The sequence below is a fragment of the Panthera pardus genome, unplaced genomic scaffold, assembly GCF_024362965.1.
Source record: "Panthera pardus isolate Hobbes unplaced genomic scaffold, ASM2436296v1 HiC_scaffold_11, whole genome shotgun sequence".
Taxonomy (NCBI): Eukaryota; Metazoa; Chordata; class Mammalia; order Carnivora; family Felidae; genus Panthera; species Panthera pardus.
Window position 1 is genome coordinate 31,689,261 of NW_026526666.1, and position 20,143 is coordinate 31,709,403.

At 39.4% G+C, this 20,143-nt stretch overlaps 1 protein-coding gene across 1 annotated transcript; it reads left to right on the plus strand.

Annotated features, from left to right (window-relative positions):
- Positions 1-1,052: 1,052 nt before the first annotated feature.
- On the plus strand, positions 1,053-18,488 carry LOC109246234 (guanylate-binding protein 1-like). The gene is made up of 11 exons (XM_019414076.2): positions 1,053-1,237; positions 7,434-7,642; positions 8,923-9,050; positions 10,459-10,568; positions 10,838-11,034; positions 11,621-11,863; positions 13,349-13,629; positions 15,189-15,401; positions 16,184-16,286; positions 16,525-16,718; positions 17,313-18,488. Exons 2-11 carry the CDS (start codon positions 7,453-7,455, stop codon positions 17,427-17,429), a joined length of 1,776 nt encoding a protein of 591 aa, XP_019269621.1. The 5' UTR covers positions 1,053-1,237; positions 7,434-7,452; the 3' UTR covers positions 17,430-18,488.
- The last annotated feature ends 1,655 nt before the right edge of the window (positions 18,489-20,143 follow it).

Sequence of the window (20,143 nt, forward strand, 5' to 3'; positions counted from 1 at the left end):
GAAAAAGCAGAGAATTTAAAGGTAAAATGAGTTTAGGGGCACCAGGGTGGCTCAGTCAGTTGAGCATCCAACTCTTGATTTCAGCTCAGGTCATGATCCCAGATTGTGAGACCAAGCCCCATCTTGGCTTCCATGCTGAGCATACAGCCTGCTTAGGATTCTCTTTTTCTCTTTCTCTCTCCCTCTGCCCCTCTCCCAGCTTGAATTCTCTAAAACAAAACAAAACAAAAGGTAAAAAGAGCTTAAAATTTGATTCCCACCCCTGTGACTTGCTCAATGAATATGGACCGGCATACTTACCCTCCCTCAAGCCTCCTTGTTTTCACTGTAAGATGAAGACATTGTTGCTTATTTTGCATTATTGTAATCAAAAATGAATTAGACTTGAAACACACATAGTTCTTTGCAAACAATCAAGAAATAAACCCATTACTTCTTTTGCTATTCACTCAGAAAGCCTAGAAAGGCAGTGGAGTGAAGTAGCTTCACAAGAGTGTTTGGGATCAAGAATGATTCAGTTCAGATTACTTATATATACTACTGTGATTTGGGTTGAGACATTCAACTTTTCTGTTCCTGTTTCTATAAAAACATGGGGAAATGTTTAGCATATGATATGTTATAAAACCCACATAAAGCAGTCAGCATAGAGCCTCAAACATGTGTGCAATTCTTGGAGCCCCTTCCTGACTGTGCACTGGGTATTAGTGCCAGGTGCTGGGTGTTTGTGACTGTGTGTGTGGCATATTCTTCTCCTCACTTGCTGTATGTATAAAGCCAGGTCCACTGTATGTTCATCACGTGAGGAAATTAGACCTAAAAATTCACATGATGCTTCCTCACTCTAGGTTTCTCAACCTGAACCCCAACTCTGAGCTCCATTTCATTGTATTTGCATATCTGATAGACATTCTTTAAAATCAGCGAGCGTTCTCTGAAATCTCTTTCAAAAAAATGTGAAGGTTCTGGTTGAGAAATTGTGTTAAACCCATATACCCTCCCACTAGCACAGCCTCCAGAAATTCCTTTTATGGTCTTTGAATAATTGTTTTGTGTCCCAATGCTTTCAGTTTCAGATAAAGTCTGTTACAGTGGTTGCTTTGCTTCTAGTTTGTCTTTAAAGGAAATCTGGAAAGTCCAATGACATTACACAAGTAAAATAAAAGATCCATGATCCAGTGAGAGAGGGAGAAGTAACAGAAACTGCTCCACCTAACTGAAGAGGAAAAAATAAAAGGTAAGAACTCCACTTCATTATCAAAGCAGCTTTTTCTTCAGCTTTAAAGGAGCTCTGTTCCAGGAAATGGGGCTCATGACAAGGTTGGGGCAGGGATGGGAAAGGATTTTATAAAGGTCAGTTTTCTTAAAAAGTGACCAGCCTAAGGGCACCTGGGTGCCTCAGTTGGTTGAACATCCGACTTCAGCTCAGGTCATGATCTCACAATTCATTAGTTTCAGCCCCACGTCGGTCTCTCTGCTGTCAGCACAGAGCCTGCTTTGGATCCTCTGTCCCCCTCTGTCTCTGTCCCTCCCCCTGCACTCTCTCTCAAAAATAAATACACATTAAAAAAAAAAAGTGATCAGCATCAAGACGGGCTGCAGTTGAGCCTGCTGTGGGATACTAGGTCGGATAATGAAATACTGGGGTCATCAGATGGTAGCATGTTCCTACCTGTTACTACTGTGCTTGTGTGAAATTAGGCACCAGCAGACATGGGGATAAATGAAGTTTGAAGTGCATTAGGATTGTCTTTCTTTTTGCTGACTTTGTCTGTGTTGACTGGGGACACAGTTAAATTCCCATTATCTTTGATAGAACTTGCTCAGTACAGATCTGACTGCAGCTAAGAAACTGAAAGGCTGCAAATATGTTATATTCATGAGAAGGAAAGAATAGTAAATGAGGTGTGGTGTGGTGAACAGCCACGCGACACTGATTTTTTTTAATGTTTATTTATTTTGAGAGAGAGAGAGAGAGTGCATGAACAGGGGAGGGGCAGGGAGAAGGAGAGAGAGAATCCCAAGTAGGCTCTGAGATGCCAGTGAAGAGCCCAACACAGTGTGCAAACTCACGAAACCATGAGATCGTGAGCTGAGCCAAGATAGAGTCTTGAGCCACTGAGGTATCCCCACCTGGTACTGTTAAAGACAGAGAAAGAAAAATCTGAAACCCAGAGCTAAAGGTGAAGATTTATGAAAACATCATTCTTTTTAATCACACACTTGAACTTTGTCTCAAAGTGTATTTCTTCCTTCAGAAATAGTCCAGGTTCAGTAGATCCAATTACTTAGTGCCAACTTACTCCTTACCCCTTACAAGTAGAATCTGGAGCCCATTTGACTAGAAAGCTTCCTTTTTAAAGAATCTACTGTGATGCATCACTAAGGGCTACATCTTTGTTTGCCTTGACCTCTCTGTGCTCTCAATCAGTTCCAATCTTGCCTTCTGGAAACTCCTGCCCTGAATTCCTTGGCTTGGCACGAGCTTTATTTATCTTGCCTGACAACTCTCTCTCCTTTCCAGTTTCACTTTCCCTTAATCTCTCATCCCTCTTCCCCACCGTCTATTCTCCTCTTCCTGCTTCTCCTTCTCTACAAAATGGAAGAGCAGAACAAAACAGAAAACCTAGAAATGTATGCTGAAAATACAAATATTTCCTTGAACAACTTGCCCTTTACCTCTCCTGATCTGCCTCCTGATTTTTTTTTTTTTTTAGTTTCAGGTGTACAGTATAATGATTCAACAATTCTATACATTACTCAGTGCTCATCACAATAAGTACACTCTTAATCCCCTCACCTGTTTCACCCCAAACCCTACCCACCTTGCCTCCAGCAGCTTCCAATTTCTTTTCTATATTTAAGAGTCTGGGTGGGGTTTTTTTGCATTTTTTTACCCTCTTTTTTGCTTTGTTTGCTTTGTTTCTTAAATTAATTTCATATATGAGTGAAATCATATGGTATTTGTCTTTCTCTAACTGACTTATTTCAGTTAGGATTATACCCTCTATATCCACCCATGTTGTTGAAAATAGCAAGATCTCATTCTTTTTTATGGCTGAGTAGTATTACATTGTGTATATACACCATTTCCTCTTTATCCATTCATCTATAGATGGACGTTTGGATTGCTTCCATAGTTTGGCTATTGTAAATAATGATGCAGTAAACAAAAGGATGCATATATCCTTTCAAATTACTGTTTTTGTTTTATTTGGGTAAATACCCAGTAGTGCAATTACTGGATCACATGGTAGTTCTATTTTTGAGGAACCTCCATACTGTTTTCCAGAGTGACTGTACCAGTTTGTATTCCACCCCCCAGCAGTTCGCCAGAATCCTTTTCTCCACATCCTCGACAACTTTCTTGAGTTTTTTATTTTGGACATTCTGATAGGTATAAGATGATACTCATTGTGATTTTGATTTGCATGTCTCTGATGAGTAGTAATGTCAAGCATCTTTTAATGTGTCTATTGACCATCTGTATGTCTTCTTTGGAAAAATGTCTATTCACGTCTTCTGCCCATTTTTAATTGGATTATTGGTTTTTGGGTGTTGAGTTGTATAAGTTCTTTATAGATTTTGGATATTAACCCCTTATCAAATATATCATTTGCAAATATCTTCTCCAATTCAGTAGATTGTCTTTTTGTTTTGTTGATGGTTTCCTTTTCTGTGCAAAAGCTTCTTATTTTAATGGAGTCTCAATAGTTTATCTTTGCTTATGTTTCACTTGCCTCAGGAGACATATCTAGAAAACTGTTTCTATAGCTGATGTCAAAGAAATTACTGCCTGTGTTTACTCCTAGGAATTTTGTGGTTTCATGTCTCATATTAAAGTCTTTAATCCATTTTGAGTTTATTTTTGTATATGGCTAAGAAAATGGTCCAATTTCATTATTTTGCATAGAGCTGTCCAGTTTTCCAACACCATTTGTTGAAGAGACTGTCTTTTTCCTATTATTGTATATTCTTACTTCCTTTATTGTAGGTCATTTGACCATAAAAGCATGAATTTATTTCTGGACTCTCTATTCTATACTATTGATCTATGTGTCTCTTTTTGTGCCAGTACCATACTGTTTTGATTGCTACAGCTTTTTTGTATATCTTGAATTCTGAGATTGTGATACCTCCAGTTTTGTTCTTCTTTTTCAAAATTGCTTTGGCTATTTGTAGTTCCATACAAATTTTAGGATTGTTTGTTCTACTTCTATGAAAAAGGCTATTGGTGTTTTGATAGAAATTGCACTGGGGTGCCTGGAAGTCTCAGTCAGTTGAGCGACTGACCAGCTCAGGTCATGATCTCATGGTCTGTGAGTTCAAACCCCAAGTCGGGCTCTGTGCTGACAGCTCGGTGCCTGGAGCCTGCTTCATATTCTGTGTCTCCCTCTCTCTCTGCACTTCCTCTGCTCTCACTCTAGCTCTCTCTCAAAAATAAATATTTAAAAAATAAAAAATAAAAAAATTGCATTAACTTTGTAGATTTCTTTAGGTAGTATGGACATTTTAACACTACTCATTCTCCCAATCAGTGAGCACAAAGTATCTTTCCATTTGTTTGTCTCACTGAGATCCTCCACTCTTTTCTCAAGTCCAGTAAATATCTTTATGCTCATTACTTTGAATTCTCTGTCAGGCATATTTCTTATCTCCATTTCATTTAGCTCTTGTACTGTGATTTTTGTCTTGTTCTTTCATCTGGAACATATTCCTCTGTTTCTTCATTTTGTATAACATTCTGCACTTGTTTCTGTGTGTTAGGAAAGTTAGCTATGTCTCCTGATCTTGAAAATAGTGGCCTTATGAAGAAGAGGTTTTATAGTGTCCTCTAGTGCAATGTCCCCCCTTCACCAGAACATGGCACTTTCAGGGGTGTCTCGTATGTGTGTTGTGTTAGTTTATTTTTGTGGCTGAGCCATGTTTGCCTTCAGTGAATTGTCTGAAACGGCCCTCTTTCCCTATTATGAGCAGGGTTTGGTCTCTGTGCTCTTACAGGGCCAGTCTGGGGCAGCCTTGGGCTTGTAGCTAGGTCAAACCAGATGCCTGCTCTCAACCCATTTGCCAGAACTGTGGTCACACTGAACTGCATGGTGCTCTTCCTGCATTGTTCCCTTAGATGCTTTCATTGGTGGACAAAGCCTACAGTTAGACCCCAGTCTGATCCCAGTCTGTCTTTCAGGGTTGCAGGTAACCCAAACTACAGGGCTCTTCCTTTGTGCTGCCCCTTGTGAGGTTGGTTGGTAGAGCTAGCAGTCTGATCGGATGTCTGCCCCAGCCCACCATTGAGCCTGCAGTTAAATTGGTGTGTGTGCTTTTCTTCCCCCTCCCAGTCAATGTGGAGTGGTGCTGGCCACTGTTGGTGCTGCTTGAAGGATGAGACCTGGCCAGAGCATTTTGAAGGAACTTCTCTTGAGTGGGGTGTGTTGGATGGAGGGGATCTGCAGGAGAACAGGGCACATGGTGTTAGCAAACTAGATGATGTGTGGTCGTGCTAGTTCCCACAGGTGTCCATGTAGCTAATCTGGGGTTAGGAGAGAGAAATGGCACCTACCAGTTATTTAGTTCTTGGAGAAGTCTCCTAAAGATCCCTGCCCCTACTGCACACATTCTGAGATTAGTAAATAAATCTCCTCATACACCCGAGGTGCCTCTCAAATTACTGCTTCTATGCTGTATCTCAGTGGGATTGTTTGTTCTGCTGGATCTATAGGGGTAGGGACTCAGTTTTCTATTACCCTCCATGCTCTCTAATATTTTTCTTAAGATGTTAAGCCCTACTGATGGTAAAAACCTGAAAGTTTAAGCCCTCTGATTTTCAAAGCCAAATGTAATGGGGACTTTAATTCCCCACTACATGTGCAGGTACCCCATGTCTCAAGTGCCCAGTGTGGGGTCTGCTCCTCTCCCTTCTCTGTACTTAGGGTATCCACAAGCAGTTAGTCTTGCAGATTAGCTTAGTTTCCAACCAGACTTCACCTTTGCTACTGTTTTTGATGTGGCCTCCTCTCTACGATTAACCGTAGACAGTCTGTTCTGCCAGTCTTTGGTTCATTTTCTGGGTTAATTACACTGGTGTGGCTGTTATTTAGGTGGGACAAGGTGAGCTTAGGATCCTCCTACTCTGCCATCTTCCCAGGGTCCTCTGACTCCTGACCTTTTAATCCTTATTTCATAGTCTTTTGTTCCCTTATCACATATATATAAATATGATTTTTAGCCATGGTAAGTATTTCCAGTAGTGCACTTGTACCCCCATGTAGCTGGAGGCTAACTTACTGTGAAGTTAATGAAGTTTAAAGGCCCCTTGTTTATAAAAGCCCATGCCAAGGCTTTCGAAGGGTCCCTGGTCATGTGTTCCAGATGGTCATATGTTTTTATAAAATTTGCAAAAGTAAGTTATATTGGTTTCACTTTTGGAATGGCAATTTGAGAAGTTCTGTGGACCCTCATTCTAGCAAAACAAGCATATCTATCAGGGGAGAAACACATTTAAAATCTATGGGAACTGTTCAAAGGGCATGCATGAAATAATGTACAAAAGTATTCATAGTAAGAATTAATGAATAAATAAATCAACATTGAATTTTTACATATAACCGGAATGTAAAATAAATACCTCTAAATTCTATTCTATTTTCCATTTAACATTTACTCTAAATTTTTTTAAGTTTTTCTATTATATTGAGAGAGAGCATGCACACATGCATATGTGCATGTGAGCAGGGGAGAGGCACAGAGAGAGAGGAAGAGAGAGAATGCCAAGCAGGCTCTGTGCTATAAGCGTGGCCCAATGCAGGGCTCAATCCCACAAACTGTGAGATCATTACCTGAGCCAAAATCAAAGAGGTGGATTCATAACCAACTAAGCCACACAAGCACCCCTGCTTTACTCTAAATTTTAAATTTTTTAAAACATTTATTCATTTTTGAGAGACAGAGAGAGATGGAATGTGAATCAGGGAGGCGCAGAGAGAGGAGACACAAAATATGAAGCAGGCTCCAGGCTCTGAACTGTCAGCACAGAGCCCGATGCGGGGCTCGAAATCACGGACCACAAGATCATGACCTGAGCTGAAGTCGGACGCTTAGCCGACTGAACCACCCAGGCACCCCTCTAAATTTTTTAATGAGAATACAAAAGGAAAGTTTTCCATGGTGAATTTAATGACCGATTTTGTTCATGAGAGTGGCTGAACATTCATAAGATATGGTCATACCAATATTTTTTCAATGGACTACTTTGATAATACTTCTGTAACTTTCTAAAATGATACAGATCTTACCCTCATCTATCTCAATGTTGACACAAAACTTATGTCCATGTTGTGGAAACTGAGGACTCCAGCTTCTGAATGTAAAATAACCTGGTGAGGTTCTTGATCTAATTGGACTGGAAATTTTATTTCATCCCATCTCTTCCCTTGCAGACCAGGGAACACTCTGAACATGGCCTCAGAGATCCACATGCCGGCCCCAGTGTGCCTCATTGAGAACACTGAAGGGCAACTGGTGGCTAATCAGGAAGCTTTGGAGATCCTGTCAGGCACCAAGAATCCTCTCGTGGTGGTGGCTATTGTGGGCCTCTACCGCACAGGCAAATCCTACCTGATGAACAAGCTGGCTGGGAAGAACAAGGGTGAGTGGCACCAAAAAGCTCCGAGGAGTCCCTTCTGTCCACTGACACTGCCTGCATTGAACGTGGTGATGCAAGGACAGAAAGTTAGAGAACGTGGAGGAATATTGAAAGTTATCTTTTAATCCACGATTATGCTCTTATCTTCACTATAATCTGAAAGAGGCAGTTCATCACTCTTCCCACTTTGCCTTAGTTTCCTCTTTTAAAAGCATAAATTGTTCCTTTCCTAGAAAGACTAGTGCAGTAATAAAAATAATTAATGTACATAATAAGACATTTACTAAAATGTTCATGTAGCAAAAGCAAGTTTCCACTGGTTATTAAGATGCAAAGAATGTTTAAGTCTGTATTGGCTTTTTTTTTCATTGTTGTAAAATATACATAACATAAAACTTACCATTGGAATCATTTTTAAGTGTACGTATAGTTCTATGGCATTAAGTAAATTCACACTGTTATGCAGCCATCACCATCATGCATCTCCCTAATTTTTTCATCTTCTTCAACAGAAACTCTGTACCCATTAAACAATAACTCCCCAGCCCTTGGCAACCACCATTCTACATACTATCTCTATGAATTGGACTGTTCTAGGAATCTCGTTTGAGAGGAATCAGACATTATTTGTCCTTTGTGATTTGCTTAATGTGATTTGGCACAATGTCTTCGGTGTTGTACCCTGTGTCAGAATTCTCTCCCTTTTTAAGGCTGACTAACTAATATGTGCATACTGATTTGTTTATCCCTTCATCTATTGAAGGACTCTTGGGTTGCCTCCACCTTTTGGCTATTATGGATAATGTTGCTAAAAACACGAGGGTACAAATATCTGTTCAAATCCCTACTTTCGTTTTGTGAGGGTTATATATCTCCAAATCATAGGGTAATTCTATTTTAATTTTTTTTAAGAAGCCATCATATTGTTTTCCACAGCAAGTGTATCATTTTACATTCTCACCAGAAATACACAAGGTTTCTAATATCCCCACATCCTCCCCAACACTTCCTATTTTCTGGGTTTTTGATAGTGGTCATCCCAATGAGTGTGAAGTAGTATCTCATTGTGGTTTTAATTTGTTTTTTCCCTAATGACTAATGATGATGAGCATCTTTTCATTTGATTATTGGTCGTTTGTATATTTGCTTTGGAGAAATATCTATTCAAGTCCTTTGCTCTTGTTTTAATCAGGTTGTTTTTTTTTTGTGCGTTGCATTGTAAGATTTCTAGTTCCATCTGCTATTAAAACACCACCTTCTCTTATCCCCACTCTCCCTCACAGGCTTCTCTCTGGGCTCCACGGTGCAGTCTCACACCAAAGGAATCTGGATGTGGTGTGTGCCTCATCCCAAGAAGCCAGACCACACCCTAGTTCTTCTTGACACGGAGGGCCTGGGAGATGTAGAGAAGGTAAGGATTGAGGATTCAGTTTTGAAATAAGACCCTCATCCCTGAATATTCTCTACACAATTTAATTTTTCTTTAAATAAGAACTTACACTTAACCATAATATGTTTTTGTTTTTGTTTTTGTTTTATTTCTGTTTATGTGCCCTCCGACCAAGTTTAGCAACCAGGGATCAGGAAAATGTTTATAAGGCAGAATTCTAGAAGAAGATCATAGTGGTCAGTAGTAATTAGTAATATTCCAATGATTAACAATAGGCTGTGTGTGGGCCACCTGTGTGGCTCAGCCCGTTAGGTGTCCAACTTCGCCTCAGGTCATGATCTCAGGGTTCGTGAGTTCGAGCCCTGCGTTGGGCTCTGTGCTGACAGCTCAGAGCCTGGAGCTTGCTTCAGATTCTGGGTCTCCTTCTTTCTCTGCCCCGCCCCCACTTGTACTCTGTCTTTCTCTTTCTCAAAAATAATAAATAAACATTAAAACTATTTTTTAAAAAAGATTGTATGCTAAACCAGTTAACCCAGAAGCTTAAAGGTAGAACAAATAAAATCAATGTCACGAGTTGAATCCTGCAGAGAATTTTAGTTAAAATTTTAGGTTCTGAAGTTCTATACCCTTGTGTTTAAATGTAAACCCTGTCACTAACTCAGTGGCCTTAGCAAATTATTTGACCTCTTTTAACCTCAGCTTTCTGAATTTGTAAAACAGATGTAGTAGATCTTTATTTGACTCATAGTGTTGTTTTGGATAAGATAAGTAATGGAAAATGTTAGGTGCCTAATAATTGCTCAGTAAAATAGCTACAGGTATTATTACTCTCACATAAGTCAATTTTGCTGTAAAAAGGAAGAGAAAATTCTAAATTTATTATTTTTTTAAATGTTTATTTATTTTTGAGAGAGACAGTGAGACAGAGTGCAAACAGCGGAGGGGGAGAGAGAGAGGGAGACACAGAATCTGCAGCAAGCTGCAGGCTCTGAGCTGTCAGCACAAGCCTGACGCAGGGCTTGAATTCACGAGCCGCGACATCATGACCTGAACTGAAGTCAGATACTCAACTGACTGAGCCACGCAGGTGCCCTGAAAATTCTAAATTTAAATTATATTTAAAGCCTTAGAAAGCCTACCAACCTTTACTATTGGTTTTGTAATTATCTGCCAATGATGATAAGAAGACCTAGTGAGAATCAGTGTAAATTAAAAATACTAATCATAAAATGATCCAAAATCCAAATCCCACTAATATTTTCGTTTGGATTTGGTTTTCTCATATAGGTCATTAATCTTAAAAAACAAAAAAAAAAACCAAAAACCTCTAGTTAAATAAGCATCTTTTTACTGCTGCTGATCTAGAAAGTCAGGATCTAGATATCAGGAGAGTGAAACCTAACAGGCTTGCACATGTTCTGATTCACAGGGTGACAACCAGAACGATTCCTGGATCTTTGCCTTAGCAATACTCCTGAGCAGCACCTTTGTGTACAATAGCATGGGAACCATCAACCAGCAGGCCATGGACCAACTGCAGTATCCTTTTTGTAGTTCAAAATAGCCTCAAAGTAAGAGGGAAGAATTGTATTTAAAAACCAGCTGCTTGGTTGTGAATCCTGGTGAATCAAGCACAAAAAGAGAAAACATGAAAAATAATTCAAGGGCAGGGGAAAGATTCTATGTACCCACTAGAAAATTGATGCTTGGGTTAAAAACAAAGGTGAAGTGAAGGTTTTAATATGTGGAACCAATATGGGATGGGGACACTATTCTTTGATGTCAGTTTTCCTTAGTTTGCTACTCAGCTATGTGACAGAGCTGTCAGATCGGATCAGGGCGAAATCCTCCCCTAATTCCAATGGGATTGAAGATTCAGCAGACTTTGTGAGCTTCTTTCCAGATTTTGTGTGGACGCTGAGGGATTTCTCCTTAGAACTGGAAGCAGACGGACTACCCATCACAGCTGATGAGTACCTGGAGAATTCACTCAAGCTTAAACAAGGTAAAAGGGACTTAGAAATAAATGGAGATAATAAAACATAAGAAACTATTATTTTGTCCGTGTTCCATTTACAGTTTTCTTACATTTATAGTTTTCTATTTCTTCTTAGCTGGCCATCAGTAAGAATTAATGCTTGTTTAATACATGAATTAATAGATTTGATTTTAAATTATATTCTCCTCTCTTCTAAGAATAGTTTCTTTCTCTTTTATTTTTCCCTGTGCTATTATCAGATTGATTTTATCTCCCTGAATAGGGCTTGTGATTAGCCAAAGAATATGGAGAAGAATAGGCGTTGTCTGGAAGAAAATAGGTAAAAGCATGAATAGTGCTCTAGTTCAGGGGTTGGCAAATTATGGCTCACAGGCAAATGATGGCCAACCCAGACCACCAGCTGTCTTTGTAGATAAGGTTTTATTGGAATAATGCTATGCCCACTCATTTATAGATTGTCTATGGCTGCTTTCTTGCTGCAATAGCAGAATTGAGTACTTGGAGAAGAGACCACCTGGTTTGCAAAACCTAAAATATTTACTGTTTGGTCCTTTACAGAAAAAGTTTGCAAGCCTTTTTTATCTTCCTGCAGGTACCACTCAAAGTGATCAAAATTTTAATCTGCCCCGACTCTGTATCCGGAAGTTCTTTCCGAAGAAGAAATGCTTTATCTTTGATCGACCCACTCATCGGAAGAAGCTAGGCCAGCTTGAGACACTGCATGATAATGACCTGGATCCTGAATTTGTGCAACAAGCTTCAGCCTTCTGTTCCTACATCTTTAAGAATTCCAAAACTAAAACTCTCTCAGGAGGCATCAAAGTCAATGGACCTCGTGAGTCCTCTTCCCAGTCTTTTTCTTCCATTGTTAAGACTAAAGGAGAGTAGAATTACATCCACCTAGTTTCAGCTTTAAAAAATGTGAATCTAGGGGCGCCTGGGTGGCTCAGTTGGTTAAAGTGGCTGACTTCGGCTCAGGTCATGATCTCGCAGTCTGTGAGTTCAAGCCCCACGTCAGGCTCTGTGCTGACAGCTCAGAGCCTGGAGCCTGTTTCAGATTCTGTGTCTCCCTCTCTCTGACCCTCCCCTGTTCATGCTCTGTCTCTCTCTGTCTCAAAAATAAATAAACATTAAAAAAAATGTGAATCTACTGCTATTTCCATGTTAAATTCTTGATGACATCAACATTTCTAATAGATTTTACTAGTCAAATTTCTTGGGTGAGAAAAGATAGGAAAGGCTAAAGAAATCAAGTTCTATTTCTTAAAATTGCCCTATTTATTAGGACCTGCATTGTCCAATATGGTAGCCACTTACACAAGTGTAGCTATCTCAATTTAAGTGTGAGCTAATTAAAATTACAGAAAATTTAAAATTCTGGGATGCTTGGGTAGCTCAGTGGGTTAAACGTCTGACTTTGGCTCGGGTCATGATCTCACAGTTCATGGGTTCAAGCTCCGGGCTCTGTGCTGACAACTCAGAGCCTGGAGGCTGCTTTGGATTCTGTGTCTCCCTGTCTCTCTGCCCCTCCCCGACTTGTGCTCTGTCTCTCTCTCTCTCCCTCAAAATTAAATAAACATTTAAAAAAATTTTTTTAAGAAAACTTAAAATTCCAATTACACAGATTTATTTATTTATTTGTTTATTTATATCTTAATATGAAATTTATTGTCAAATTGGTTTCCATACAACACCCAGTGCTCATCCCACCAGTGCCCTCCTCAATGCCCACCACCCACTTTCCCCTCCCTCCCACCCCCATCAACCCTCAGTTTATCCTCAGTTTTTAAGAGTCTCTTGTGGTTATATATTTCAAAAGCCTATACCTACATGTGGCTAATAGCTGGATGACATAGAATATTTCCATCATAACAGAAAGTTGTCTTGGACCACGCTTTGCTAGAATAAACAAAATCGAGTATCCTTTTGATTTTTCCCACAACAATGATCAAATGCTTGCCACAGACCAGGGCTGATGATAGAGATGTAAATTAGAGAGGTATGGTTCCTGTCCTAATGGTACTTAAGGGTAAAGTGAATGAAAACACTCAGTAAACATAGGCCTATGCTATCTAGAACAGATTCTCAACCTTTGATGTGTAAACATATCACCTGGACATCTTGCCAGAGAGGAGGGTCTAATTCACTTGATCTGGGTCAGAGGCTGAGAATCGACATTTCTAGCAAGGCTCCAGGTGATGTTGAGGACATTGATGCTTTGAGGCAAATGGGTGGTAGTAGACATGATCAGAATCACACAGAATGGAATGTTTCCTCATCCCACCTACAACAAGCAACATTATTTGTTCTCTGTTTGTAGGTCTAGAGAAACTGGTGCAGACCTATGTCGATGCCATCAGCCGTGGAGATCTGCCCTGCATGGAGAATGCAATCCTGGCCTTGGCCCAGATTGAGAATGCAGCCGCAGTGCAAAAGGCCATTGCCCACTATGACCAGCAGATGGGCCAGATGCTGCAGCTGCCCACAGAAACCCTCCAGGAGCTACTGAACCTGCACAGGGCCTGTGAGAAAGAGGCCATTGAACTCTTCATGAGGAATTCCTTCAAAGACAGAGACCATTTATGTCAAAAGGACTTAGCGGTAATTTTTTCTCAAGTTCTTATGGATTAGGGTCTTGGAAAGCAGAGTACTACCGGAAAATGAAATGGGTATTTATTTTGAAAGAGGCAATTCCTACTAGACTTTAAAATGGTGATAACCACTCTTTGTTTTTATCATAAAAAGAAGAACAAATTTTATTACAATGAACTCAAAGGTTTTTTTTCCTATTGTTTTTAATATATGAAATTTATTGTCAAATTGGTTTCCATACAACACCCAGTGCTCATCCCAAAAGATGCCCTCTTCAATACCCATCACCCACCCCCCCTCCCTCCCACCCCCGATCAACCCTCAGTTTGTTCTCAGTTTTTAACAGTCTCTTATGCTTTGGCTCTCTCCCACTCTAACCTCTTTTTTTTTTTCTCCTTCCCCTCTCCCATGGGTTTCTGTTAAGTTTCTCAGGATCCACATAAGAGTGAAAACATATGGTATCTGTCTTTCTGTGTATGGCTTATTTCACTTAGCATAACACTCTCCAGTTCCATCCACGTTGCTACAAAGGGCCATATTTCGTTCTTTCTCATTGCCACGTAGTACTCCATTGTGTATATAAACCACAATTTCTTTATCCATTCATCAGCTGATGGACATTTAAGCTCTTTCCATAATTTGGCTATTGTTGAGAGTGCTGCTATAAACATTGGGGTACAAGTGCCCCTATGCATCAGTACTCCTGTATCCCTTGGGTAAATTCCTAGCAGTGCTACTGCTGGGTCATAGGGTAGGTCTATTTTTAATTTTTTGAGGAACCTCCACACTGTTTTGCAGAGTGGCTGCACCAGTTTGCATTCCCACCAACAGTGCAAGAGGGTTCCCGTTTCTCCACATCCTCGCCAACATCTATAGTCTCCTGATGTGTTCATTTTGGCCACTCTGACTGGCGTGAGGTGATATCTGAGTGTGGTTTTGATTTGTATTTCCCTGATGAGGAGCGACGTTGAGCATCTTTTCATGTGCCTGTTGGCCATCCGGATGTCTTCTTTAGAGAAGTGTCTATTCATGTTTTCTGCCCATTTCTGCACTGGATTATTTGTTTTTGGGTGTGGAGTTTGATGAGTTCTTTATAGATTTTGGATTGAACTCAAAGTTTTAAAACATTTTTTTCATGAATAATATTCTTCCTCTTAATTTACCTAAATTCACATAAGTCACAATCAGAGCTTCTAAATCAAATGCCCACTTATTACCTGACTGATTTGATATCCTAATCAATCAGGATATTGCCCTGATTATCCATATGCAGGCTTATGTTGAGCCACATTTATTCCATATGCAATCACTGGCCCAATTTGAAAAGCAGAAGTTTATCTCTAAAGGTATAGCAAGAAAGCTAGCAATCTCTGCTCTGAACTTCACCTCTAAGGAGAAAGGGACTTCAGTAAAAGTCAGGAGCAGGAGGAAGGATATGGTCCTGTTGGGGTGCCTGTGACTTTTTCTAGGGTCATAGGCTTATTTCTGAGAAGCCCTTCCAGATATTCTAAGGTCATGCTAACATCTTTTCCCTGTTATTCTTTTTACCTCCTATTTTTACATCAAAGGCCCAGCTGGAAAAAAAGCGAGATGACTTTTGTAAACAGAATGTGCAGGCATCAACAGATCGTTGCTCAGATTTACTTAAGGATATTTTCAGTCCTCTTGAAGAAGCTGTGAAGCAGGGGGTTTATTCTAAACCAGGAGGGTACCGTCTCCTCATCCAGAAAATACAAGAGCTGAAGACAAAATATCTTCAGCAACCTAATAAAGGGATACAGGTAACCAAGATTTATGTTCTGATTCTGGAAAGCTGCTGACATGCCTCCTTGAAAGACTAAAATAACCACGTGTAATTGCACACCTTGTGAGAACAACAGCATTCATACTTTCATTCAGTAAACATGTATAGGGAACCAATTACACCAGATACGTCCTATGTGCTCATCCAAGAGTGCACTCAATTAATAATTGAGTTATTAATTGGGTTTTCAGATCAACCACAAAGTTGTTATTGCAATTCACTACTGTGGCTGGATCTTTATGCTGCAAGGAACAGAAACCCATTTTCTTAAACAAAAATGGGAATTCATCAGTTTAGGCTTTAAACTGGCTTTAAGGACAACTGGATCCAAGATTTCAAATAATGTCATCATCTGTCTGTCTGTCTGTTACTCCCCTCAACCCTACACTTCCTTCTTTCCTATTCTCCCTCCACCTTTTCTCTGATCTGCTTTCTCCATAATGACTTCTTTTTCAACAACTCACTCCTTAGGGGGCCAGAGCACCAACACCTCCAAAATTAGAGCCCTCATTCTAAAAAAACAAAGAATGTCTGTTTCCCAGTGTCTATCTCAGTCTCTTATAAAGGATTCTGCTTAGTAGGCTGCCATGATTGGCCAGCTCAGAGCATGTGTCCATGCCTGTGGCAAGGAGTCTTGACCACCAGGCACACTAAGGCCAAGAGGAGCAATTCCTAGAGGAAAAGATGATAGGAAGACAAACAGGAACGAGTGCTTATATCCATTTCCTATTACCAACTCCATGCTCTCTGGGTCCTAAGGCTGAAGAGGTTCTTCAGGAATACTTGAAGTCCAAGGAGTCTGTGACTGATGCGATTCTACAGACAGACCAGACTCTCACAGAAAAGGAAAAGGAGATTGAAGGTGAGGAGCCAGTCAAGAGATTAGATAGCCTCAAGAGTTCTTAAAGCTTAAATAATTTGGCCGGGTAAGCCTGGGATCCTTAAACTGGGGCAAGGTGAACAACAATGCCCCTTACTTGCTGAAGTCATTTCTGAGTAGGGCATATGTAGTCAACAGCAACAATGACCGGTAAGTGTGCAAGGAAGAAAGGGACAACATGCTTACTCACATACATTTGTCTTCTTTTTCCTCCTCTCAGTGGAACGTGTGAAAGCTGAATCTGCACAGGCTGCAGCAAAAGTACTAGAAGAAATGCAAATAAAGAATCAGCAATTGATGGAACAGAAAGAAAGGAGTCATCAGGAACATGTGAGACAATTAACTGAGAAGATGGAAAGGGATAGAGTCCAGTGGCTGGATGAACAAGAGAGAATTCTAGCTTTCAAACTTCAGGTATTTAATTGTACTGCCCTAAGGTTTCTGTTTTCTGTTTTCTCTCCACTCTCCCTCATCATATCTTAGTGTGGCAGTGATAACATGATGCCTACAAGAAGGACCTTGCTTGCCACTTGTACTTTTCAATTTCTGTCTGCCTGCCTGACCTGGCCCCTGCCTCTATCTGGTTATTAAAAGATTTATTTGTGGTTAGGTCACATCCAGTCCTCTATCTGTACATCCTTTCATCCATGGTAGCTGTTCTCTGCTAGGCATTCTGAAAAATCTCTTATATGGATCTCTTGCTTAATACTATACGAAGCAAGAACTGCTGTGTCTCTATTACTTACGAAAAGAAACAGAAGTTCAGAAAGGATTAAGGAACTTTTATAGGGTCACACAACTTGGTAAGATATCTGAACTGTCTTCACCACTTAGTGGAAATGTAATCACAGAGCTAAGACACCCAAGAGAACATATAATGAAACTTAAGGGTAGAGAAAATGTCAAGAAGAAATTTAATACTAAAAAAAATGAATGCGGAAACTAGCTATAAATTAGAGATTTACTTCAGTCCTACACTTTATTCAGTCTCCAATTGTCCCTTTTTAGGAACAGGCTCGTCTACTAAAGGAAGGATTCCAAAATGAGAGCAAACGACTTCACACTGAGATACAAAATATCCAGAAGAGCATGGAAAAACCAAGGAAAACATGTTTCTTAAGCTGAAGACCTAAAGAATAGAGCTCCTGATCATTCTTATCCAAGGCATAACTTAAGTAACCTTTGAATTTGGAAAAATATCATTACACTCGAAAGTAACTGGATTTTGCATTTTTATAACACTAGAAATTTGCAAAGATGTGCAGTACTGTAATTAAAAATCATATCCATCTTCCAAAAAAATATTATAAATTGTATGACAACGGTCAGTTTTACCTCTCTAACACAAAAAGTATATGAGCTGGTACCATTCAGGAAAAATTTATTCCTCTAGGTGACTACTAGTAGACAAAGGGAAACTGAACAAAGTCTTAGGTAAAAGTTTAGGAACATAGTTGGGCTTCAGTCTGGCCAAGTGTACAATGGATTTCAGTGTCAGGAGGACCATCCTAGCTTCTTAGTGAAAGCAAAGTGCAGTTTTCCATTATACCACAGCTGCACCATCTGTGAGCAATGATGTGATCACTAGGCCCTAGGAATAGACAATCCTCCCTGGATTCTAAGCAGAAGCAAACCACCTTATATAGAGATCTAGAATCTACAGAATTTTCATAAGAAGGTAGAAGAAACCATTAGCATGAATAGGGATTGGATCACAAACAAATGGGCCAAAAAAGGAAACTCCTTTTTTACTTAATTCACCCAGGTTGTAACTTTAATGGTACATTTTAGAGGTTTAGATAATTGACACTGGACTGAACATAGTAACATGATGACAATTATGCATTATGTGTTTGTAACAATATATAATTCACAAAGATGGACTTTAAATGATGACAGATAACATACTAGAAAACTGAACTAAGTTAATTAATAGATCATTTAAGATCCTATAAATTAGGCAACCTTTTTCCACTTCTCAACAGTCTATACTTGAAAGTTTGCTGATTTTCCCCAAAGTGATTATAGATTGTTTTTTATATTTTTTGAATAACAAAACAATGCTCTTGGTATTAGTATGCACAGACTTTCTCCTAATTTTCTAAACTCCTAGGTAAATGGTTGATATTTTTCAAAATGATTAAAAATTATTTTTAAGCTGAAAATAAAATATGCTTCACTGGGCTTTTTTTTTTTTTTTTTTTTTCAGTTTTCACCCAAAAATAAGACTTTACTCTTCACACCAATGGTTGGCTAACTCATCTGCAAAAGACCGGGTAGTGGCTATTCATGACTTTGTAGGCCCTACAGTCTCTGTCTCAACTGCTCAATTCTGCCATGTAGTGTGAGAGCAGTCATAGACAATACATAAATGGTTGGACATGGCTGTGTTCCAATAAAACTTTATTTTAAAAAATAAGTAGCACTCATAAGCCATAGTTTCCAGATTATTGCTCTATAAAAACATTGGTCAAAGTCTATGTATCCGCCTTATGTTGCTTACATTTGTAAGGAAATGTGTATTAAATTGTATGTTAAGATCTTGAAAATATTATACAATGTTTCAAGATATTAGAAGATGAGAGAAATGCAGAGACGTAGCTAATGCCATTAAATCCACATTAATAAGCCTGATTTGCTGATTGCATAGGGACATTTTCTTCCAATGAACCCCCTTACCTCCTATTACATGGTGAATACCTCTTTCCACAGTTAAACACATGCTACTAAGCAGTATTTTTTCATTTGACTGCTTTCACTGGAGATCAGGGAGATCTACGGCACATATGTAGGTATGCACACAGACCCACAATGCTTATATAAATAGGCTTTGTCTTTTCTTATCCAAGCTGCATTGCAACAAAGGAGTAAATAAAATACATTTTTATTAACTAAAGAAACTTCATGGTAGAAAGAACACATATGCCTTCAAAACCAAGTAGTGGTCTCTTTAATAACCATTTAAAAATACTAACATTAAGGGGCGCCTGGGTGGCTCAGTCAGTTAAGTGTCTGACTCTAGACTTTGGCTCAGATCATGATCTCATGATTTGTGAGTTTGATTCCTGCATCAGGCTCCATGCTGGCAATGTGGAGCCTGCTTGGGATCCTATCTCTATCTCCTTTGCCCCTCCCCAGCTCTTTCTCAAAATAAGTTTTTAAAAAACCTTAAAAATAATAACACTGAAACTAAGCAAAATTACATAACTTCCTTTCTAGCTTGATAGCATGAGTCTATACCAGATTTCAAATCATCTGACGCCTGGTTTAATGCTTTTTCTATACTATCTCCAGGAACAAAATGAAGCTGTCTCCAGGGAGGCATGTTGCTTTCACCAGTAGTCTTCAACCCCACCGTGCATTAAAACCAATTTATTAAATATAAAGATTCTCTGGGCCCTAGCCTTCCCTTGACTTTCTGATATAGTAAATTTGAGATGGGTCATCGGGTGATATCTGCCAAAGCTAGCATATGTTAGGACCTATATTTGCTGACCCTTATGATGTTCTTGTGTCAAAATTCTTTTTAACTTGGGCAGGTATATTTTCTACTGTTTAAGTGACAGTCTGTTACTTTTCCTTCTATGGGTTTAATGAAAAGATATATAAGGTCCATTGATATAGTGGGAGGGGCTGAAAACTATCCTCCACATATTCAGGTCAAGGGTCAATTAGGCCACACAAGCTCAGAGCCTGGAGCCTGCTTCAGATTCTGTGTCTCCCTCTCTCAGCCCCTCCCCACTTATACTCTGTCTCTCAAAACTAAATAAACATTAGAAAAATTTTTTAAAGATTTAAAAAAAGAATCAATTAGGCCAATTAAGGTATTGACTGAAAAA